Source organism: Onychomys torridus, chromosome 11, assembly GCF_903995425.1.
Source record: "Onychomys torridus chromosome 11, mOncTor1.1, whole genome shotgun sequence".
Classification (NCBI taxonomy): domain Eukaryota; kingdom Metazoa; phylum Chordata; class Mammalia; order Rodentia; family Cricetidae; genus Onychomys; species Onychomys torridus.
Window position 1 is genome coordinate 6,314,535 of NC_050453.1, and position 25,354 is coordinate 6,339,888.

General features: G+C 41.9%; 1 protein-coding gene across 6 annotated transcripts in view; it reads left to right on the forward strand.

Annotated features, from left to right (window-relative positions):
• Kcnk2 (potassium two pore domain channel subfamily K member 2) overlaps window positions 1-25,354 on the forward strand; it is a 197,104-nt gene that overhangs the window by 146,647 nt on the left and 25,103 nt on the right. For all 6 annotated transcript variants that reach the window (XM_036202516.1, XM_036202520.1, XM_036202517.1 and 3 more), the window contains one exon: window positions 10,590-10,729. In XM_036202516.1, coding sequence (XP_036058409.1) covers window positions 10,590-10,729 — 140 coding nt within the window. The remainder of the gene's footprint in view (window positions 1-10,589; window positions 10,730-25,354) is intronic.

Here is a 25,354-nt window from a genome sequence, read left to right on the forward strand (position 1 = left end):
TATTCAGTGGGAACACCCCATGGGTCTCAGTGGGGTCCCTGAGTCCAGAGTCACAGTCCCATGTCATAGAAGGATAGGGTGACAAGAATGATCCTTCTGGAGCTAGAGAGATGGCTCCCCAGTGGAGTCCTTACTATACTTACAGAGGGCCTGGGTTATGTCCCCAGCACTCACATACTGCCTATAACTCTGGCTTCAGAGGACCTGATACCCTCTTCTGGCCTCTGTGGACACTTGTACAGGAGTGCAAATGAACTCACACAGACATAAATAAAATATATATCTTAAAAGGAATGATACTTGGTGCAATCAATAATGGGGAAAAACAGCTTTTCTTGCCACTAGTATTTTGTTATATTGAGCCCCTCATCAAAAGCATTACTTTCATCCCATTTTTATTTTATAAAGGACTTTTTTAAAAGGTGGAAGTCTACCTTGCTAATTACTAGAACACAAGTTTGCTTGGATTACAGTGACTAATGATGGCTAAAGAGATGGCTGAGTGGTTGAACACCTGCTTGGTGGTAACTCGAGTTCCACAGGACCCATCATCCTCTTCTGGCCTCTTCGGCATTGCACTCATGTGATACACAGACATGCAGACACACACTCATGTACACACTCATACACACACTCATGCACATGGAGTTTTAAAAAAAGACAAAAAGAGGGAGAAGAGAGGAACAGTGCACTTTGAGGACTTGTCTGCCTCCTTGGCCTATGTGGGTGTTGGTGAGACCACAGGGCCATGTTCTAGAGCTGCAGGCATGTGTGCCTGGTCCTCACACTCAGGAAGCATTTTTGGACAGATGTGGAGAAGATAGGGCAGGAAACATGTGCCCTTTTAAAGAATCTTCGGAAAACAGAAACTATTTGTCTTTTGAGCTTCTTGTGAAGGGATCTCCATGTGTAACTCAACCGAGTCAACACAGTCAACCTTTGTTCTTGGGGACCTTATGACTCCAGTGAGCTGCTGAGCTAAGGCAGAGCTCCTCTGGGGAGAGGCCAGCTGTCTGCTTTGTAGAACTTTCCTTCTTGCTGTCCAGTGTCCTGACCCATAATGCAAGAGGCAGCACTCCACCTTCCAGATACTCCCAAAAATCTTAATTTTTTTTTAAAATTTCTGTTTCTGTGTGTGTCAGGGCGTGATGCAGTGGCTGGCTGGTTACCTTGGTAACTGACATTGGATCCTTCCCACTGATCTGCTGATTCATTCTGTCCCCCTGTCCTCTCACCCATGCTCAGTGTCCTGAGGCTGAGAAGGATTAGGGACAAGCTAGGTGTTGGCCTTGAGTTATGCTAATAACACAACTCCAAAGCTTAGAGGAATGTAGGCAGTAGCTCTTGCCCAAAAATGAAAAGGGAGAATGAGATGACTTAGCCAGTGTCATGTACCTGGTTTTGAAAGTATAGTCAGAGTTAAAATGAACTGCAAAATCATCCCTGGGAGTTAATGTTGATGTGCTTATTCCTGCCATTTGATTTTTCATTTCTTTAAATACTTAGAATGACATGTTCTTAAGTCGTGCTCACCTTATAGACTGAGGACTACACCTTCCTTTCTTTCTTAAAATTTAGTCTTGATCATATGGGAATGTGTAAAAAAAATGGCTACTTATTTGGGCTTGCTTTCACAACTGATCTGCTTGGTCCATGAATGTGCAAGAGAAGATGACACAGAACCATTAGATGATGGTTCTAAAAGACCAGAGAAAAGCCTCATGACACCATTTAACACAAAACACATTTTTAAAACTGATGGCTTTTTAAATATATAGCATCAGTCAGAGGGAAGACATGTAACCCCCAAGTGTGCTTCTCAATGAAATCCTTTGAGACACTTCTCCCAGCTCTGCTTAGGTTGGTTCAGAAGAGGTGTGGATGAGGAAGAGCCTGGTGTGATCCTCACCTTCCCTATGTTAAGAAAACCCAAACATTTTAGTCCTCAAATTTAAGCATTAAGTAGCCATCATGGCCAACACCACAAAGACATCCATTTCCCAGCTGGCTCATTAGGTATGAGTGCTTACTGCTCGTCCTGAGAGGGGGTGTTAGGGTCCAAGCACAACATGGCAGCTCATACACATGTAACTCCAGCTCTAGAGAATTCAGTGCCCTCTTCTTTCTTGGAGACTGTACTCTGGTGCACAAACTCATTCAGACACACACACAATATACACTTGATTAAAACATAAAGATATCTTTTCCGTGATATATATGGACTATGTATCTAATACACACACACACACACACACACACACACACACACACACACACACACATACAATGTTTGTTGTTTGTATAACAGGATATGATATATATCAGGTTATCAGAATAATATGTTAAGGCTTCTGAATGTATTTTATGGAATTTTCATCACTGAAAGTATGCTCTGTTAAATGCTGGGAGCTTATTCATCCCACAGGGAGGCAGAGCACCTTCCTGGCTGGTCAGGCTTCACACATGGTGCCTTTCACCTGGCATGTCACCTATACTACTTTCTAAAAGTAATTTCAAAGTTATATTGTCATTGCTATTGTATTTTTTACTTAGGGAAAGACATTTTTTGTGTCTTCTAATAACATTTCCTGGAATTATATGTTATAAGTCATAATTGGAAGTGAAGCTTTTCATAACCAAATGTTTTCCTTCCTGTATCACCCTGAAGGTGACTCATGGAGTGAGTGAGTGCTCACTTAATTCATGAGGATTTCATAGTAAAACATCTCAGTTTTCAAAAGCCATGGTGATGTTTTTGCTGTTGGGAACAAAATCCTCTAGGATACAGTGCCTTATACAACCTAAGATATGTGCAGTTATCTCCGAGGCCAGTTACCAAAATTGCTGCCATTAAGCTGATTGCTGAGGAAGATGTTGCTGGAGATCCAATAGATACCAAAGAATGTACTTGATGAGGACATAGGACTGCTTAGATCACAAGGGCTGCTCAGAAAGAAACAAAAACAAAACATGTTAATCAAAAAGAGGAAGTTTATGTGACTGCTAGAGAGATGTGGTGTTATAGGGGTGTGTGTGTGTGTGTGTGTGTGTGTGTGTGTGTGTGTGTGCACACGCGCGAGAGAGAGAGAGAGAGAGAGAGAGAGAGAGAGAGAGAGAGAGAGAGATGTATGTATGAGTATGGTCACAAGTGTGCTACTATGTAAGTTGCCAGTCCAAGGACAACTTTTGAGAATCAGTTCTCTATGTCCATGGTATCGAGGTAGGTCACTCTTATGCCTCTGCATACCCGAGGTCAGTCGGCCCATAAGCTTCCCAGAGAGCCATTTGCCTACATCCTCCATCTCTCTGGATTGCATATGCATCTAGCTTGTCTCATAGATACTCTGAATCTGAATTCAGGCTCCTCGGCAAGAGGTTTAACCCACTGAGCCACTTCCCTGCCTCTCTGCATTGTATTCATTGTTCTTTCCTTAATGCATATTCATTTACTCTGGTGTTTATGAGCTATTGTGCTCAGCCTTCAATAATAACCATGGTGGCTGTGGTTCCTGATCCTCTGGATAGAATGTATGAAGTTAAAGAACAACCGCTAAACAGGTATCCGTGTTCTGTGAAACTGGAGAAATCTACTCATCCCATTTCAGCCAGTGATGAGAGAATTGATAGCTCTACTGATGACTTATTAGCAGAGTTGAACTGAGGGTCTGGGGCAAGCCAAGGGATGATCTTGCAGGGGTCCTCAGGCATCTAGAAGCACTGTAGAAACACAGGGCAAGACGGCAAAGGAGAGAGCATCGGTGAGTGATGGTTATGATGGTGCTGGTGCTTAACAGAGATTCCAAACTGCTCTCCATGGAGACCTAGAGATCATTTCCAGGGAAAATGATCATTTAACTCTTGCACACTGCAGAGTTTCACTGATGCAAAGATGAGTAAGTGAAAGGACTGGTGGATCTCCCTTCTCTATACTCAGGAGGTTCCTGTTCTTACAGCAGCTTTTATACGAAGAAGAAAAATGGGCTGGTTTCTAAATCTCTAAAATCCAAAAAAAAAAAAAAAATAACTTCAAATGCTAGGCCTTCATTTTAAAATAATTTTAAGTTTTTAATTTCACTTTATGTGTATGGATGTTTTGCATGTATGTATATCTCTATACTACATATGTGCCTGATATCCTCAGGAACCAGAAGAGGGCATTGGATCCCCTGGAATTGGAGCCATAGACCATTATGAAATGTTATGTGGGTGCTAGGAATTGAACCCTGGTCCTCAGGAAGAGCATTGAGTATTCTTAACTGCTGAGCCATCTCTCCAGCCCTGTAATAACCTTTTTGCTTTGTTTTTGAGAGAAGATTTCTCTGTATAGTCCAGGCTGTCCTGAAACTCACAGAAATCTTCCTGCCTCTGCTTCCCAACCCCCATGCTGTGATTAAAGGTATATGCCAACACCACCCATCTAATTATCTTCTTTAGCTTTACCTTTTCCTGTCTCAGTGACATAATTCTGTTTTAATAGGTCAGTTATTATTGAAGATTGATGTTACCAGATTGACTATGCCCCTGTAAGAATGTTTCTGTTTCTTATGCAATTTTCTGTCACAAAAGAAAGATACACAAAGCAGAAATGATGCCTCATCATAATCATAGTAAAGCATCATTAATAAAATTATGGTCAAAGCCCAAAATTAAGATCATTATTTAATATCTAAACTAGAATATGTATATGTATAGGATACCCCATTTCTGTGGTTTAAATGAGTATCCCCCAACAGGTTATGCATGCTGTGACCCCCCAAGAGGTAGAGCTTCAGAGGATGCCCCCAGGTCACGGAAGGTATGCTTTCACAGGGTACTGTAGGACTCCAGTCTCTTATTTCTAAGCTTCTTGGCCCATAGCACACTCTTGTCATCATTGCTCCTCTGTGTCCCTTACCAGAGAGCCGAATCAATGTGGCACCTCAACCCAAACTGGAACTTCAAAGTCGTGGGCTGAGTGAACAGTTTTGGGTAGTTGTGTCACATCAAGTGTTTTTGTGATAGCAATGTGAAACTGAAACACTCATTGCTTTAGAGTGACACCGTGTTTATGTTCGGTATGTTTATGTAATACATGTATCACGTTAGAAAATAGGAGGAAGGTTCTGGAATTGATAATCTCAGTCAAGAATGACTACTCTTTAAAATCAGGATATGTGGGGTTTTCATCATTAATATTTTATGATTTAGAGAAAAAATCAGAAGTCAAGAAAATTAAGCAGACAGAACATTGCATTGCATTTTCAAGTTCTTATTTTTAAAACTGCTTTATTGTAATGAAATTACACAGACACAGACACAGACACACACAGACACACACACACACACACACACACACACACACATCACACAGCTAGACTGTGGTAGCTGTGCAAATACTCACCTGATCCCAAACTCAAGTTCTATGGAATAGAATAGCGCCACCTTCTAGAAACTCCTGGAGTCAGGAGAGGTAAATATAGAAGGTCTGTCTGCTGATGCACAGGGCTTCTACACTGAGCCAAAGAGAGATGTGTGTTTTGTCAAGCTTGGTGTCTTTCCCCTTAGCTAAGCACCTTCCATACTGCCTGGGTGGAGTAGTTTTGTTGATGCTGTAGTCTGATGATCATCCTCTCCTAAATTTCTATCACCCCTTTAATTACACTAAGAGGTGATGCCTTTATGAGTAATTATGTCACAATGGCTTCATCTTCTTGAGTGGGGTTGATGCTGTCAGTACTGACAGTCTTCCTCTCTCTTACCTTTCTTCCTCCTGTCATGGGATGACACAGCATGAAGGCCCTAACAGGACCCTCCTATATTACCTCCCCAGCCTACAGGAGCAGTGCTGCAGAATACTGCCTACAAACCTAAAAGCTACCACCCTTGGCAGAACAGCTGCCACTACTTGCAAAAGACCCCCAAGATCTAGCTTGTTAATGTTCCCTCCTAGAAGGAAGGGATGGAGGGTCATTAGATTCGCACCACTCCCTCAAGTACCTCTTGGCCAGCCATATGTCATTTTGCCCTAATTGTCCATTGACTCATGGTCTCGGGGAGTACTAGAGTATACAGACTGGAGAAGGTTAATTGATGGGGGAATACCATCCATGCAGCTATGGGAGATCATCATTTGGGCTGGGGTGAGATGTTCTGGTGTTGTGGCCACTTGGAGTTCTCTACACTTTTTCAAGTAACCCCTCATTCATGATGTGTAAGTAGGTCCAGGAAACTCATTAGTTCCCCATACTGGACCTTGGTTTGTTGTCGGCGTCCTGTACAGAGAGCATCTCCACAACACAAGGCTGTAGGATTGCTGTATGGGCTAAGGAGCAGGGCAATGAGATAGCAGTGAGCAGCTGAGCACGTGGGTGATGAACAACTCCATCCAATGAAAGAAGCCCTGATTTGGAGCCACACAACTTGGTTTGCATCTGAGCTCATGTCCTTGTGTGACTTGCCGTGTGTTAGTCTCCCTACACTGATACCTCTGTTTTGAGACACTGGGACTTGAGAGAAGCTGTGTGGACCTGGCAGTCACTCTCGCATTCTGAGCAGATTGAACTTGATGGCACTTGAATCATGAGTTTATTTCTGAGAATGCAGATGGAGATGAAGCTTAAACCTACACCCAAAGGCCTGAGCGATGTTCTGCTGTAAATATAGGGGCCTCAGCTCTCTCTCAGGTGGGGTGGCTCCCCTTGGCATCAACTGCAGTCCTTTAGGATGGAATGGTTCCAGTCATGGAAGCTAATCAAGGAGGATAAGCCCTCTCCTCTCCCTCAGTAAGATTTTCAAATATTCCATAAATGAGTTGAAATGAACATATCGATTGCGCAATGTGGTATCCAGAGTTAGGAGGTCCCTTCCATGTCCCCATGGGCTAGTCTCTACTGTCCCTCAGCCATGATTCTTGGGGAGCAGGCAGGAAAGTTCTCTCAGTGCTTGATACAGGGGACGTTTCCAGCTACTGTTCATAGGGAACCCACTTGGTGGAGAGAATCACTTCCCATCATTGTGAACAGCATGAACCTTCCTGCATTATATTTTTAGTAGTTTAATCTGCTATATTGGATCAAACTCTGGCTGAGTTCCTCTTGGAAATGTCAAGGAAAAGGGATCTAGTGAGAGAGTAAGGGTGGGAAAGGGAGAGGAAGGAGGAGGGGGATGGAGAGGGAGAAGGAGAGAGAGGGAGAGAGGTGGGGGTTCAAAAGGAGACTGTCACACATCCCAGAAGAGACTCAGCAAGCTTAGACTTCCTGTAGCTATTTGGAAAAGTTGATGAGGTTCTTGAAGCTATCTGCCTCCACCCCTCTTTGGTATTTTTATTGCTATCTGTATGTTCTCTTATAATGAGTCAGAAAGCTCCTAAAATGGAAAGAGCTTATGTGCACATCTTCTATGGCAACAAGGATAAAATGAAGTGGAGAAACTGATCTGCCAAGTCAGTGGAGAACCTGGGAAGGGAGGGAAGACGGAGCGGCCTGCAGTCTACAACACAAACAGTGAGGGAAGAGAAGAAATGGTACAGGCATTCAAGTGAGGGCAGAGAAATCACTTGCATCCCTTATTGTTTATGGTTTGTTTAGACAGCATCTTACTGTGTCCTTTAGGCTGCTCTAAGCTCACAATCCTGTCTCAGCATCCCACTTGCTAGATTACAGATGTGAGCTTCCACGCCCAGCTACTTCACTGTCTTAGTAAGAGACACCTGGACACATTCCTAAACACTAGGTAGAAAATTAATACTCCTGACAGTCAAGAATAAAAAAGCACTTTCAGTGATTAAAAACACTTGCTGTTTTTGCGGAGGATCAGAGTTTGGTTCCCAGTATCTACAGTAGCTCACAACTGCTGCTAAATCCAGCTCCAGGGAATCTGACATCCTTTTCTGGCCTCAGCAGGCACCTGCACACATGTGCACATACATGTACACTCTCACATATGTACTTGCAACTGAAAATAAAAAGACTAAAATAATTTCCTCATTTTAAAATACCCCGTCCCAAATTAAATTATCTCAACTTTACAGATCTACTAACTTAGGGATGATTTTTGCATCAAATGAGCTGATTAATGTGCAAATCAACTCGTGGTTCTCAGATTTGGGAAGTGAATAGCATGCATAATTGTCTGACAAAGCTTTCTTTCTTGGGGTTTGTCTTTTTAGATCACCTAACTGCCAGTGTTTCATTTTAAGCGTGGTAAGTAAGAAAGGGGAAAAACTTTTTCCATGGCTTTGAATCACTAAAACTTCTGGGTTAAACATTTTACCCAAATATAGGCCTTTTGGTGATTAAACTAACTTACCCCCTTTCCAACTGTAACATCCCATTTATAAAAAAGACATAAAATGTCATCTTCAACATGCAGGCTGTGCTAAAATCAGAGTGTCCGTGAGCCTGTGTGTTAGAAGAGTCCTAAGCATTTGGATGAAGTGGAAGTTTTTGTTTCTTTTTTTTTTCTTCCCCATGGGCCTATTTTAGAAGGCATCTTACTGTGTTTAGGCCTCTAGGCTGTCCTCAGGCTGTGTGCTTATTTACCATGTTTACCTGCTAGAGAACTCTCTGCCCATTTGTCTCTCTCCTTTCACATTCGAAAGCATCTTTGTGGGATCTCCAAAGTCCAATCAGTCCAGAGGAATGTTCCATTAATATTTTGCATTTGTTTTCCACTCATGGGTTGAATTTTTTGCATATCCCGCTGTCTATGCAGTTGGTTTTAAGATGCTTGTTCCCTGCTCTGCCGCACAGTGCATTAGGCCTGCGTGTGAGAATTCTGCTGGGTGACTTCACATGTTGGTCTCTAAACATATCTAGCCTGCCTGTCAAGTCCCAACTTAAACCATTTGTGTTGGTTTTAGTTGATGTCTTATTGATCCCTTATGCAGTTACTGGTCATCTCCCAAGTTAAGGACTGTGGTCTCAGAGACAATCCTGTCACCATTGTCTCATGAGCGCTTGCTCCACCTCTTGCATGCCTCTCCTTCCCACGCTTGCCCTCACTCAACAAAGCAGCTTCCCAGTTGCTCCCAAATTGGAGCATAGCTTGGGGCTTTTCTACTACCTGGTCCCCTTCAGCCACTAAGATCCTTTTGATCATGCAGTCAACCACAAACATAGGCCATTTCCCCTATAAACATAACCCAGTCCCCACTGAGTTGGGATCCAGGTCTTTATCATCCAGCATACCCTATTTCTCTATACTCCTCATTTGGCCTTGACCATTCTCTGGCCCTCATTCATATTCTGGCTGATCCTCTACAAGAATCCTTTGAAGAGAGCGTGGCTTCTCACAGTGTCTTGATACTCATCACTTAAAAGTTCCTTTTGCCTTCTCATTCTCTCACTCCCTCTGTGTTCTTCCACAGAACTATATAACTTTTGTCCTGCTACACCACATACTCTGCTGTGAGCAACTGTCTGCTATGTGAGGCTTTCTTTCCTGTTCAGATTGTGTGTGTGTGTGTGTGTGTGTGTGTGTGTGTGTGTGTGTGTGTGTGTAGGGCACAGGTATATCAGAAGTCAGAGGACAAACTCAGGGGTCACTTCTTGCCTTCCACCTTTTCTTGAGGCAGTCTCTAGTTCACCACTGTGTACTCCAGGCTAGCTGACCTAGGAACTTCTAAGAATTTTCTTGTCCCATGACCCATATCTCTGGGTAGGAGCCCTGGAGTTACAGAGGTAAGCTCTGACATCTAGCTTTTGCACAGGTTCTGAGGATCTGAACTCAATGGCTTTACACAGTCACTTTATACACCAAGGCATCTCTCCATTCTCAATGTGAAGATTTCTCAGGTTAAAGTTGGATTTCATAAGACACAGCCTTGACTACTTATTTGGATAAATAAGTCAGGATTTCAGTGTTTGACACTTCTTAACTACCTCTGTTAGTTGTGCTGAGTGGAAGGATGTTTGGAAATGTGCACAGCAGTTTCCCATAGTACAGTGAAGGCTGCACACTGATTCCCTTTAAAAAAAACAAAAGTGCTCTTCTGCTTATTCTTTCTGGAGATGTAGGGCATAAATGGATGACATCCTGGGAATTCCTTAGAGATAATGATGGTAGCATTGCCTGTAAAGACCTTCGATTCTCCACAGACCCATGGTGCCCTGCCTCGAGCTTATTACCAGACCATCCTACATAAGATGTCACCCACTTCCAGTTCAGTTTGGCAGATCAGATCCCCTGGATGGCACAGGTTGATAAGCAGTGGGCTGACATACGTGGTCCTCTGCATGGTGTGGAAACAGCCTCTGGTTCGTACATTTTCAGTGGGAACAGAGAGAGATTAGGTGCACATGGAGCAGTTGAGTTCTGAGAGACAGATGGTCATAAGTGACGAAAGAAACAGTAAAGAAACATGGACAGTTACCATGACCCAGAAAGGGAAGGAAGCATCCTTTGGAAGCACCTTTTGAATTGGTCCTTGAAAACCCGAGAGTCATGTAAGTGAACAGGAGAAATTCAGTGTAAAGGAAGAGCCTGGGTCGGCAGGGAAGGCCAATAGATCTGACCTTGAGCCACAGTTCAGCCAATGAGTGTGTCAGAGATTTCAGTTATGGACTCCTGAGATGAGGACTATTTCATCTGACTTTGCTTTTCTCTTGCAGGTGGATCGGACATTGAGTATCTGGACTTCTACAAGCCTGTTGTGTGGTTCTGGATCCTCGTTGGGCTTGCTTACTTTGCTGCCGTTCTGAGCATGATTGGAGACTGGCTGCGGGTGATATCTAAGAAAACAAAGGAAGAGGTGAGGGTGAGGGTGTGCGGAAGTGGCATCCGGTAAAGGGTTGGTTTATGTTCTTTTAAAAATTACTTAGAAGTTTAAACTCTGCATATTTGATTAGTGTAAAATTATTGTACAAAGTAATAACAAATACAGGCGTTATAGTTTAGTCAGTTTCAGTATTTGTTAAATACTTATTGGGTCAGTGGCTATGTAGGAATTCAGGTTTCTTTGTAATGAAAAAAGGCATAATTTAAAATATTTTTTAATTATGTATTTTTCCTTTTGTGTTTTTTCTTTTATGTAATGGCATAAAGATACAGTTTAAAATATTTTGTTAATTATATATTTTTCTTTTTCTTTGGTGCAATGGCACAAGGTGAAGTCTATTCCATAAAAGAAAACATTCGGGTTATAATATACCTCCATGGTAGAGCACTTGCCTAGCATACATAAAACCCTATGATCAATTCACAGCAATGGGGAAAATGTATCAGTATATCATAGAATGAATAGTGACTGCTTTATATAATAGTTATATTTTTACCATTTCCTGTTGTTTTCTTTGTCCTTATGTCTGTATAAATGTGTACATGTTCACACTTGGACATACACATATATATTGGAAAGCCGTGCACACTGTGGCTCTTTTAGTCAGAACTTGAAGTATTCAGAATTTTACATATTTTATACAAAACATATAGTAATAATCTTGAGAATTTTGATACATGAAGTTTTTAGAATTTTAAAATGTAAGTGTTCATATTGAAATTTTATTCTTGGACATTCAGTTTTGACTTTGTAATTTTATCTCCAGAAGTACCATTGGTTCTTGGAGCTTGAGTGAGTTGTGGGTTTATTTATTTATTTATTCGTTTATTACTGAACACTGTATATTTTTTCTGGTAGGACTTGCCAACTTTGCTAATTGTTTAGGGGAGTCACAGGTCTGTCCAATCTGCACCTGTGGCACTCAAAGGCCTTCCTCTGGTTGGCCTGTCCATTTCATTATCTGCTGTTCATAGGCCAAAAATGTACCCATATCAAATCTTTGGTTGTTAAGAGCACCCCTTCTTTAATTGTGTACTCAAATGAAAGGGAATAAAATAAGAAATAGTGAATTTGATTTCTTTTTATGAATTTTGTTGTATTGTTTTTGAAACATTAAGACACACAGTTTTTATTGATACCTTAGGTGCTCATGGTAACAAGCAAGTGTGTGAGTTACCTAATGGTTCATCCCATGGGTACCACATTGCCCAGTTGGGGTTTTGTGTATTTAGTCTAGATGTGTTCATCTGTGTCTCAGTTATACCTTATGCCAAAAAGCTTTTAATTGTAAGAAAATCAGTAAGACAGAATGCTCCATATGTTAAATTGGGCCAAAGTCCTCTTTTCAGTAGGACCAGAAAGGATCTAAGTCGTGAGCTTGGGGTGTGTGGAGTTGGGAACTTTATGTATACTTTTCTGAATCTTGAAATTCTCGGAGATATAGAGAAGTGTTAAGAAAACATTTGGATAACAGTTAAAAAGAGAGCAACTCAGGTGTTTATCTAAATTACTTTCAAGTGCATTGAAATATTGGCACATATGTGTGCATGCACACACCATCATTTCTTAAAGCTTGAACTTTTACAGTTAGGAAAATAATATGGTGTGGCACACATTATATGCTATAAATTAAATACTTATATACATGAATACTACCGTGATTGCAGACAGAAGTTCTTGATGCCACTGAGGCATAATGTGGGGGGAGAAGATTTTATGTCTTTGTATAATTCATGGAGTTGCTGCAGGATATGTGTTGAAGTTTGAAAACTTTACCATGGTATTTTTGCAATGGGACAAGCTGGCAGTGAACCAGCTCACACAGCAAGTACATCAGTGTTTGGGGATGCTAGAACAAGTTCAGTGAGAGCTCTGTTTCTCCCTGCTCTGCAAGCCATTAACTCTAAGAAGGTGCTGGCAGGTATGATCCATGGTGAGGCCTCTCTCTTTGGCTTGCATAGGTGCTGGCAGGTGTGGTCTGTGGTGAGGTCTTGCTCCCTGGCTTGCACAGGTCCTAGCTGGCATGGGCCATGGTGAGGCCTCACTCCCTGGCTTGCACAGGTCCTAGCTGGCATGAGCCGTGATGAGGTCTTGCTCCCTGGCTTGCCCAGGTCCTAGCTGGCATGGGCCGTGGTGAGGCTTCTCCCCCTGGCTTGCATATTGATCTCTCTTGCTGTACCTTCACTTGGCCTTTTCTCTGGGCCCGTTCATGGAGAGACAGGCAGGCCAGCATCTCTTCTTTTCCATAGAAGAACACCACTATTACTGGATTTGGGCATCAGCACTTTTATTTATTTACCCTTTAATCAAACACCTTTGAAAAGCCCTGTCTCCAGATCAAGTTACCATGAAAGTTTTGGCTCCCACATAGGAATTTATAGAGGATAGAGTACAGGCTATGTCTTTTCAAATAAATTTACATTTTTACAAAATGGGTTTGTTATATGTGGACAGTGAGATCATGTGCCCATTTATGAAGGAGTTCCCGGGCTCTCAGCTAAAAGTGTGAGTGTATTTTCAGGCTAACTCTCCATGGAAAAAGTTAAAAAAGAAGCTAATTTTTTTCCTTACCACAGACCTTTTGACTGCTACCCAGTGTTCTGAATGCCATATGCTTTCTGGAAAGAGCATCTGTAGGAAGTCATATGAAGAAAGTTGCGGCTAGAGACAGTGTTATCCCCAAGCTGCAACAGCTCCAATTGAACCCATGGAAAATGAATTTAATTTCTATTAAGATGTGTATTTTCTGATTTATGATGCAATTTAGGGAAATGCAGAATAGGACCTCAAATTCAGCAAAGAATGGTGGGCGAGGGGAAGAAGGCACTGTATAACTAATTTGGGCATTAGGAACTAAGTATTCAATAAATGATGTAACGCTTAGTTATCTAACACAGTGGAAGATAATAGATAATTAAACTTTGAAATAGCCCAGTGAAGGGCATGACCATAGCAAAACCAAAGTGTGGACTCAGGATCCAGAGTGATAATCCTAGGACTCACACACTCCCCAACTAGAATAAACAGATTTTATTTAACAAGTTCAAGTATTACATTACTGTTTTGAAATATGATTGAGCCATAGTAATAAAATACACACAGATAGATAGATAGATAGATAGATAGATAGATAGATAGGTAGATAGATAATTATATGAAGGGTTTATATCATTTCCAATGTTAAACCACATGCTGTTTCCATCAGGGAATCATTTTAATGGAATTAAGAGTTTGAAAGTAAAGAAAACCATTATTTTCCCTTAGCATGTTGAAATGACCATTGTTGGTCTAGCAAATCCATCCAGGGTGCTAGAGGAGGAAGCTACTGGATGAAAGAATTTGATGTTGACCCAGAAGCACCATACATAGCTGCAGTTGGTCTGCATTTCTCAAGGAAGGTAATAAAGAAATTAACCATCGTTTTCTGGAGACAAATGAATGTCTGAAGAGTGAGCTTTTCTGTTATTTTTTAAGTTCCCATAGAAAGTAGATTGAGTTTAACAGTAAATATTAATAAAACTAATTATTTTCCCTATTAACCCATGTACCCTCTTCTGTGAGGAGATCATGTTTCCATTTAGGAAGGAAGAATTATTTCACTACAGGGTGTAATATAATATTACTGATACCCAATTCAGGTGTAACAAAAATAAGATGTGTTCATAACACCCAGAAAATAAAATCTGTCCTTGCTTAGGAAGGAAGTAGGGAAGAATGAACCCTGACCCAGACATTGCTTAGTCACTGTTTACATCTGAGTGTGGAAGCTGTGACTTCTGTGTACACCCTGGGTTTGAGTCCATATGAATGAGGTAGGTAGCAGCAGTATCCAACATTGAATGTCAAGTCTTGCAGAAGAGGAACACTGTGAATGAATGGCCAAGAAACATTTTTTTTTGGGGGGGGGCAAATAATTTTATTTAATCTCTGAAAATGTTGATGCAGATTTGAGACTACAATTTTGCTGAGTTGGTCTTCTGTTATTTAAGAAATAACCAGCTTCTGGGGCCTCTAATGCTCTGGCCCTCCAAAAGACTGGGAACTGGCCCCAGGATCACAGAGTGACCCAAGAATATGATGGGAGAAATGTTTCTTCCTCTGGACACATAGTGGCATCATTGATCTCTGTACTTGGTTCGGCATGATACAGTCCCTTTCAATGAAAGAACTTAGGGAATCTATGTCATGTCCCCAAAGTGGGCAACTAAAGAAGAGATCTGGGTTGAGCCCCAGGAGTTTTGCAAAACAGGAGCTGATCACCATCTCTTATGTGAGAATTGCTTTCTAACACTCGAGGCATTAACTTGGGTCTCATTTACAACAGCTTCGACTTTCTCCTAACAGCCTTGGGAGTCACTGAAGGATTTTAGGGAAGTAAAATAAATGCTTTGACAATGAGAAAGAGGAGTTTGAAGATGCAGATGAGAGCACTCAGCTAGGAGGGATCGGCCCAGGGAGTCCTTGGTAACAATGAGGTAGAGATGCAAGTATTTATTCCAAAAATACTTGGTGGCTTTGGCTAGAAGGAATGTACTTTGGTTACATCTTGGTTTGTATGCTGAGAAAACAGAAACAATACAAAAGACTGTCAATGACTCTAACTTCAGTAGAGTATCTACCACAGGAAAGAAGTCAGGAAATTAAGAAATACTGAACAGATAGGAGGGATAGAATCATTTCATTTTGACCTATATTGATTTGTGGATAATTTGTACAGTTAAGCGATTAATTCAATTGTAAAAAATAGGTCTGCATGCCTAGATAGATGGGGAAATGGAGGCTGGGCAGATAGTTGGGGGGTCATAACTATATAAAGGACAATGAAGTTTGTGAGTATTGATAAATGTGTCTTCATTAATATTTGTACAGCGAGGCAAGCACAGAGATAAAAACAAAACCTGGGGCAGGATGTTTGTGGAAGGAGCTGAAGCTGAGGGTGGAGACTCATGCAGCTAAATGAATCCTGTGGTGGCAGACGCTGTTAAAGAGGCAAGGGAGTAAAGTTTGGGAGGATAATAAATTGATGGATTGCATTGGCTAAAGACAGTGGAGAGGAAAATGAATCACAGGAAAAGCCAACACCCATGAACAGATTAATGAAGTGTTTCATGGCCCTCTGGGGCAGCTGCCACTTGGGTACGTGGGTACCACTCCTCTAGAGAGCTGTGGAGACATCATTCCACGGGGTTTGTAGAACAGGGTGGCCACATCCTAAGATGGTCCTCTAGGCTCATCACACACAATTCCTAATATAGGCGTTTTTCCCTTTTGTATTTCTCCCCACCCCTGCCTGCCTCCCTTCTCCATCTCTTCTCTGTTCCCCCTCCCTCCCTTCTTCCCTATCTCATTTTCATCTCCAGACTATAGTTGACATTGTAGGTTTTCACTTTAGTTTCTAACATGTTGCAGGGAAGGACAATATGAATTAGTATAATTTTTAAATCTTTTTGACATCCTCTCTTATTGAGATAATAAAGAAGTTAAAGATGGCCAGATGAAGTTAGACTACAAACATGCTATACACAATCCTGAGATTCTCCGATATATATTTGGTGTGTATATGCATTAAAGACATTTATTTCACCCTTACTGAAGTGTTGTATGAATGAAACTACATGCATCAAGTTTATTCTTAATCTTATTAAAAGTCGGATTTTAAAAATAGAATCGAGGCAGGTGGTGTCCTCATGTGCTGTTAAAATCCAGGCTTTCACATCACATAGAGATAGGGGTGCCTCTCACTATGCCACAGGGTTAGGCTTTGATAGACCTCTGCTGGTTGGTATTTGACGCCAACCCTTAGACCAACAGTTTCTTCAATGTTGTTTCAGCCTCAGTTTTGTGAGTTGTTTATTGAGTAAAGGGGAACTGAAATGGGATTCACAAGAAAAGAGCAGAGGGGTTGGGAAAATGACTCAGTGGAGAGAATGCTTGGTGCACAAGTGTGAGGAGCAGAGTTCAAATCCCTAGACCCACATAAGTGCAGGGCAGGCAGGCATGGCTGCCCTCTGTAATTCTAGCACTGTGGAGACAGAGAGACAGGGCCTTCTCAGAGCAAGCTGGCTAGCTAGATCAGCTGGAGTCAGCAAGTTCAGGTTCAGACTCAGACTCATTAAATAAAGTGGGTAGTGATAGAGGAAGACATCCATTGTCAGCTTCTGCATACATGTGCACCTGCAAATCTGTTTCTACAGACATGTGAGCATCCATATCCACAAGCATGCACACAATACACATACTCATTAAAAAGAAAATAGATAAAAATTAAAAATAAGATTATTAACACGACCACAGTTACCCCTGAAGGCAATAGTAACTGGTAGGCACCAGTAGGTGTTAAATTTCTAAGTGGATTTTTCTCTTTTATCTACAAAAATGATTCTATAATCATCTGTATGATTTCTGAAAAGCTCATGAGTTTTGAAGCCCACAGAACTGTGAGTTAGAGTTTGTAAAGATCTATAACTTGGATCTCCATTTTCTTATAAAATGGGGTAATAATACTTTCTTTATGATTGAAGAAGCATGCTGTGAGTACATTGTGTTGTGGCCAAGTGCTTCCTTAAGTGTTTGTTTTTATTTCTTTCTTGATTCTAAAGACAATGATATCAAATTATTGTGGGCTGGAGTGTTGGCTCAAGATTATTTGTTGCTCCCATAGAGGACCTGGGTCTGGCTCTTGGTGCCCACATCAGGCAGCTTACAATGTCTTGCACCTCTAGATCCCAGAGATCCAACATCTTCTTCTGGTCTCCATGGACACACACACACACACACACACACACACACACACACACACACACACTGTAAAATAAGTATAAAATCTTCTTCAATTTTTTTGTAAAATTCTATGGCTGCCAACTAGGTAGCGTCACATGCTGTTTTGCACACAGCTCCAACCCATTACTTTGTGTTCTGAGGATCTGTGCTTACACACCAACAACTTAAGTGGCTGAAACAATAAGCAAATACAGAATAAAAAGAGAAACAAGAATCCATCGTTCCTATGTATATTGGCAGAATTCCATCATAAAATCAAAGTTCAGAATATTTTAAGGAAATAAGTCAATAAAATTTCAAATTTCTTAGCTACTCCACAAATCTTACATTTGTTTTTACATTAAATATTGTTTAAATCTACTCAGATAGCTATTTTCTTAATTCCTTTCTTGAATTCAACGCATAGATTTTTCTGGGTCTTGCTGTCTCAATGGAGGAAGAATCCATATGGATTCTTCCCTTTGCTAAAGCAAGTGACAGTGTCTTAACTGCCATCTTAAAGATATTCTGACTATTCTTTTCTTTGAGATGTTAGGTCAGACACTGTGGATGAGCTTTGTCATCATTCTGTGACATGCATTTCAGACTGCTGTCTGCCAGGAGAAACCTAGAGTGATTCTTGCTGTTGGTTCATAGGCAGTATAACAGGAAGTTAGTTATAACCTCCACCTCCAGTTTATAAGTAATCTCATTTACCTTAGACATTATATTATAGAGATTGAGTGCACAGGAGGTTATAATGTTGTCTACCTCGTTTAACTGTTTGGAAGCCATCATCTCTGAGACTTCGTGTTCAGAAATGGCCACTATGAACTTATCTTTCAAAATTGTTTCTGAATGCTCTCATCAAATCACAAAGTAGTGTGCTTTCTCATTCTTAGAGCTGAAATGAAGCATATTTCATACACTCCCATACCCATATGTTCACACACATAACTTCAAGTGGTGTGTGTTGTGAGTGTGTGATATGTGTAGTGTGTGTGGTGTGTGTATGTGTGGTGTATACAAGGATTGACATCTGATGTCTTCCTTAATCTCTCTCCACCTTATCTGGGGGACAGGGTCTTGCACTGACTCTAGAGCTCACTGATTTGGCTAGACTGCCTGGCCAGCAAGCCCGTGAATCCCTCTGTCTCTACCTCTGCATTGCCGGGATTGTAGTTGGGCACCTCACTCCTGGCTGTTGATGTGAGTGCTGGGATCAAACCCAAGGCATCATGAATGCACAGTAAGCACTTCACTCACTGCTCCTGCTCCCTGGACAACTAGAAGAGTCCAAGCGAGTGTGCTTGTTTGAGGCCAAGAGTAGGAGACACTCTAGAGTTTAAAGTTCTAGGCTCATCTTTTCCCCAAAGTGTGGTGATTTATCTAGTGGTCAGTGGGTGCTATCCTGACTGCAGAGAGGAAGGTTAGCTCTTTCTGCTTCATGTTTGATTTGAGCCCCAAAATCCAGCTTCCAGTTAATGATTGTGTTTGCAGGCATGTGTGCACACCGTGAGCATGAGCACACAATCACATATCTCAGAGAAAAGAGACTCCGTTGTTTTTTCCTCAGTGAAAGTGGCAGGCATCAGTACCATGATCAGTGAGGTACTGTCCCGTGTCTCCCCTTCCCAGACACACTTTAAGGTCACCTCTGTTCCCTTTGTGGTTGGTGAGTCAAAGAACCAGAGCTGGCCATCAAGTAGAGGCAGAACGGAAATGGGCAAATTGGATGAATTAATTGTTCCTATGGCCTCCTGAGGTCCTAATTTGTTCTTCCTACAGTCACCTCAGTGAGAGAGAGGCTGTGTCAACCCAGTCTCTGTGGGACCACTGGGGACAGAGTCTCTGCTGACTTCTGGGTGTCCAGAAAGAACCAGAAATGAGCCTTCCCTGCATGAAGGCACGGGGACTGAGGCAAGGGCTTATTTGGTGTGAGCCCTTCCCCATCACAACTGTTCTAGGCATTTCTAGCTGCTATTTCTCGAGCACAAAGAAGGAGTTAAACTAGTAACCACAGTTTGGAATATTATGAGTGTATTGCTACGTTCATATCTGTGTCTTTCCTTTGTTTCCAATGCTCTGACAAGCTTAGGTACAGTGGTCAGTATTTATCTCCTTAAGGCTCCCTGGTGAGAGTGACTGAGTCAGGAAGGCTGCCTTGAATGAGTTTAGGTTAGCCTAGGCTACATAGTGAATTCCAGGAGAGCCTGGGCTGCGGAGTGAGATCTCGTCTCAAAAAAGGCAAATTAAACCAAACCAAACCCTGCATATGATTTTATTAAAATAGAAGTATCAAGCTCAGAATCGAAGTGAACAGAGTGGCCGGCTTGTTAGGGCAAGTGCGGCTGCAGGTGTGGTGATGCATGGTGAGTGCTCCTGCCGTCATGCACCTGTGGCTCCGGCTTCTCATTCTGAACACTTGCTCATTCAGGATGGGCCCTGTGATTTTGAACTCCTCTACTTCTAAATGCTCTCTCTATACTGACGACCTTACTTCTCACTGTCTCAGGGGTTGTTAATTCATCAGGTGGGTCATTAGGGCTCGTGTTGTGTTTAGCTTTTGAACAGGTCCTGAGAGAACCTGGTAAAGTATAGAAAGGTCATAGCATTTGCCTTTAAGGAGGAAGTTATAGGAGAGTAGGGATCAGTAGGATCAGCTGATGAGAGTCATAGGGTAGACACTGCGTTGGAGATGAAAGAGAGTGTGGGTGGAGCCATGCAAGCAGACACAGGGGTGACAAAATGATTAAGGGACACTCTGCTGTGTTGAAAGTATCCTGTCTCCACCCATGGGAGATGCCACATATGATTGAATCAGCTTTAAACGTGAGGAACATTTTCCACAAAGTTGTTTGTTTTAAAGTTATCCTTTCACAATTCCATTACAAATATGTTACACATAACTTCACCTTCATCCCAGGAAATCCCCTCCTAATTTTATGTCTCATTTGCTCCTGGCTTGCTGTATTTAACCAGGTTGCCTATTTGTGTGTGAGGGAGAGTTCATTGTTTTGAGCAAGGCAATGTCTCTAGCTACACCACTGAGAAACCATGATCTTTCTCCTAGCAACTATCAACTGCCTGTGGCTCCTCACTGAGGGGCAGGGCCTTATGAGCCTCTCCCTGCTCTGGGATGGGATGTTGATAGACCCAGTCTTGTGCACACCCTGTGGACACCTACTGCTGCTGTGAGTTTATGGGTAGAATATCCATGTCATGTGCAGAAGATACCTTGTAGAAACCCATTGCTGCTGTGAGTTTATGGGTAGAACATCCATGTTATGTTCATCTCTCCCCATCCGTGACTCTACAGTCTTTCTACCCATTCTTCTGTCATGTTCTCTGAGCCTCTGAGGGGACAATAGAGATGTCCACCTTAGGGTGAATGCTCAACAGTTACTTATTCACAGCATGTTCACCAGTTAGGGATCTATGCAGTAACCTCTGCTCATTTCAAGCCAAAAGCTTCCCTAACCAAGACTGAAATGAACACTAATGTGTGTTATAAACATAAATATTTAAAAAGCAGTTTGAGCCAGGTGGTGGTGGCACACATCTTTAATCCCAGCACTCAGCAGGCAGAACAGGTGGATCTCTGTGAGTTCGAGGCCAGCCTGGTCTACAGAGCGAGATCCAGGACAGGCACTAAAACAACACAGAGAAACCCTGTCTCAAAAAACAACAAAATAAAACAAACAAACAAAGCAGCTTGATATAGTGTCAACATAGCAAAACAACAATAATAGGCCTCTTCTACTGCCTATGGCTTCTGTAGCCATGCACCTTTGACCAAATTTACAGTACCAAGTATGAATTCCTCCTGGGTCTTCAAATCTCAAATCCACAAACTTTGGACCAGATTTACAATACAAAGTATGAATTGCTCCTGAGTCTTCAAATCCAACCAGAGAGTGATTGATTTCCACCATAACAGTCATACCAATATTACACTGGTGAGCACATCTTGCCTGGCAGATTGATATGGTAGCTTGTAGGTCTCACAGCTGGGTAAGACTGTTAATGACTTTCACCCCCCAGTAGCTTGCATAGCACATCCTGGCATTCTGAAAACTAGCAAGCAGAAAAGAAGCTTCAGCTAAGCACCAGCTTACTTCTATGTCCTGTAATTAAAGTGTGTGACGTGTTTAGCAATGGGGTCTTATCATGTAGTTTATGGGTAAATATGGTGATATATTGTATACCCTAATAAAATTTGCCTGAAGATCAGAGAACAGAACAAGCTACTAGATTAAACATAGAGGCCAGGCAGTGGTGGCATACACCTTTAATCTTAGCACTTGAGAGGCAGAGATCTGTCTGGATCTCTGTGAGTTCAAAGCCACAATAGGCCTACATGAGACTGACTCAGTCTAGGAGAGAAACAGAGCCAGGCAATGGTGGCACACACCTTTAATCCCAGTACTTGAGATCATACATCTTTAATCCCAGTATTTGGGAAGCACACATGCCATTAATCCTAGCACTAGGAAGAAAGTGATGGCTGGGTAGAGAAAGGTATATAGGGTGTGAGGAGACAGGAACTGAAGGCTCTTTGGCTGAAGGTTTTTTGGCTGGAGAGCTTCAGAGATATTCAGTCAGAGGATTCATAAAGTTGGTGAGGTGTGGCAGCAGCTTGTTCCTTTGTCTCTCCAATCTTTCAGCATTTACCCCAATATCTGGCTCCCAGGTTTTTTTTTTTATTATTATTATTACAAGACCAATTAGATTTCGTGTTACAGGTGGCCAAGGACAAGGGCAATGGCCTGTCTGGTTTTGGTGGGTCTGGGCACTCTCTGACTGTATTAGTTCCTTTTCTGCTGTTGTCCTAAAAATACCACAGTCAAAAAGCAACTTGGGACAAGACATGGTTTATTCTGGCTTTCAGTTCCAGAAGGATCGGGTCATGGTAGGGAAGGTATGAAATCAGGGGCATGAGGCTGACTTTGACAGTCAGGGAACAGCAAGAACCACATATTACTCATACACAACACACAAGAGGCAGAGAGAGAGAACAGCAAGTGGACCAAGCTATAAAACCTCAAACTCCACCGCCATTGAAACATTCATCCAACAAGACTCTACCTCCTAAACATTCTTTGACCTCCCAAAACAGTGGCACCATCTGGGAAACAAGTGTTCAAATACAGGAGCCCACATGGGACATTTCTCATGCAAACCATGACACTGGCCAACAACTTATAAGGAGGTGTCCTACACCTGGCACTGGGATTTTTGTTGGATAAACTATGGCTTTGGGAACCAGAATTATCCAAGCTACTTCAATTCAAACTCTTTTTAATTCCATCTTTTAATAGCTTACAAAATAATAGTGCTCCATATGACTTTCTCTTACTTCCTTAGTTTTAGTTGACATTTTTACCCACATATTCATCTTCATCTTCACTTAAACCTTCCCATCCTAGTATCCCTCTTCTTCCACTGGAGGAAGTGTTCCCCTCCCTACTTGAAGACCTCTTCCCTCTGCTTGATGGCCCCCATCTAGCTTCCTGGACTCTGCTGGTACACCCAGCTAAGCACAGAAGTCTAAAAATTCTAAGGTAAGAGCCAATTATGAAGTGAGGACATGTGGTGTTTGTCTTTTGGGGTCTGTGTTACATCACTCAGTACTTTCTAGGTCCACCCATTTACCTGAAAATTCATAATCTCATTTTTCTTTATACCTAAGTAAAATCCGATTATATACAGTGTACCACAATTTCATTATCCACTCATCAGTTGATGGGCATCTGGGCTGATCCATTTCCTAGCTATAGAGCAGCAGTGAATATGAATATTGCTGTAGGAGTGTTATAGCATCCATATGGTATTTGATCAAATATGGGTCATAAGGTAGCTCTGGTTTTAGCTTTTAAAGAAACTTCCACACTGATTTCCATAGGGGATGTTCCAGTTTACACACCTACCATCGGTGTATAAGGATCTTCTTTCCTCACATGCTGGACAGCCAGCATTCCTTGTCATTTGTTTTCTTGATACTGGCGTGAGATAGAAACTTAGATGACTCTAGTGTCAGGGTCTAAGATATAATATTCCAATTATAATTATTATTTATAAATACAGTGCTGTGGCTACTAGATTTTCCCTGCAGTGCACTTGTTTCTGACTAGACATGGTCTAAGGAGGCAGAAGAGGGATTGGGTTTATATGTCTGTATCTTTTGCCTCGGAACTGTCACACATATGTTCCACTTGTCACCATTTATCACCCACCCTAGCGTTGTAGGCTTGTATGTACTGAAGTGCTCAGGTATGTTTACATCACAAAGCAGTCCCATGCCTATGGGGGGTCCTCCTAGAGAAACTGGTGGTTTGAAGAGGTGTTTAGATTACAGGAAAGAGAATCTGCTGCTATCCTCAACCCCCTCTTCCCTTTCCCTGGAAGTTTTTGTTTCCTGTTATGCAAATTACACGTGTAAGTTCCAGGCTCATCTGACAGAAAAGATAAAGGGTTTAGTGAAGGGGGAGTCTTTGGAATAACTCAAGCCTCCCTAAGCTTTATTTAAAGCCCCAAAGACATCAGAAGCAGACACAGGCAAAATGCCCATCATATCCACCCCTCTAAGCAGTGGTTTATTGTGAGAAAGAATGAGGTTTGGTTTATTTTCATCAGTCTAAGATGAATAGCAATGGTATTTGCATAGTCCTGAGAGACCGTACCCACCAAGTCCTGGAGAAGAGGTAGATAAGACATTGCTCACTCTTGCTCTTCTTAACCTTCCAGAATATTTTTTGCTCCCTAAGTATTCTCTGTAATACAGGCTTCTTAAAATAACAACAGAGAGATATAAGAGACTCCTTGCTGCACAGCTCAAAAGCAGATCAAATTGTGTTGTCTGAGATATAAAGTGATGGTGTGAGGACCAAATGTAGAAGTCAGCCTGTGTGCTAAGACTGGCAGTGGGAGAGGGGCTTCAGTTCCCTTTCTGTCTTGACAGAGTCCCTTCCTTCTCATATGGTGTGGGTGGCTACTGCAGACAATAGCTCTGATCACCATAGGCAAGGTATGGCCCATGATTCCAGCCAGCCTGTCTTCCAGATACTGGGAGCCACAGCATCAGAGCTCTTTGACTTTTGTGTTTCTGCTTACATTCAGAATCACTGCTTTCCATAAGTTCTGGACTCACAAGTCAGCAGGGGTGCAGCCAGGGAGATGGAATCCCTTGTAGGTCTGGCTCAGGTGCATGCAATCCCACTCTTCTACGGTGAGCAGCTAGCCATCCCCACAGCCCTGCCCCCATTGCCTCTTCTATTGTCCTCTCCCTTTTCTTCCTGTGTCTCTGACACAGTAATGAGAATACAGCCCTTGCTTGTCAGACAGAGTGGTCCCGGCAGCAGCAGTATTTCTGAGGACTAATTTCTCAGTGCTATATTTGGCTTGTGAATGGCAGCTGGGAGTGCTTGCACAGTGTACAGGAACACTCTGCCTTATTAGACCCTCTCTGCTGCCTTCCCTCATTAAAATAGGGTGGGAGACACTGCTGGTGTTAGAAAGTGCTTATCCACCTTGACTATTCCTTTGTATTTCTGATTGTCTCTGAAAGCTTTTGACTTGTTCACAAGAAGACAAAAGTGTGAATCATCACTGTCCCAAATCAAGATCCTGACAAAAGGGAATCTCTAGGCCATTGCTTCATAATGTAACCACAATACACAAGATATAATTATATTACACATCAACATGTGTCATAATATAATATAGATCATTATATGTAAAACCACTGTATATGATAATATAAATTATACATAACATGTCTAATAATGCATGTTATTAATATAGTATTATATTTAATACTGTTTTGTATCATATAGTATA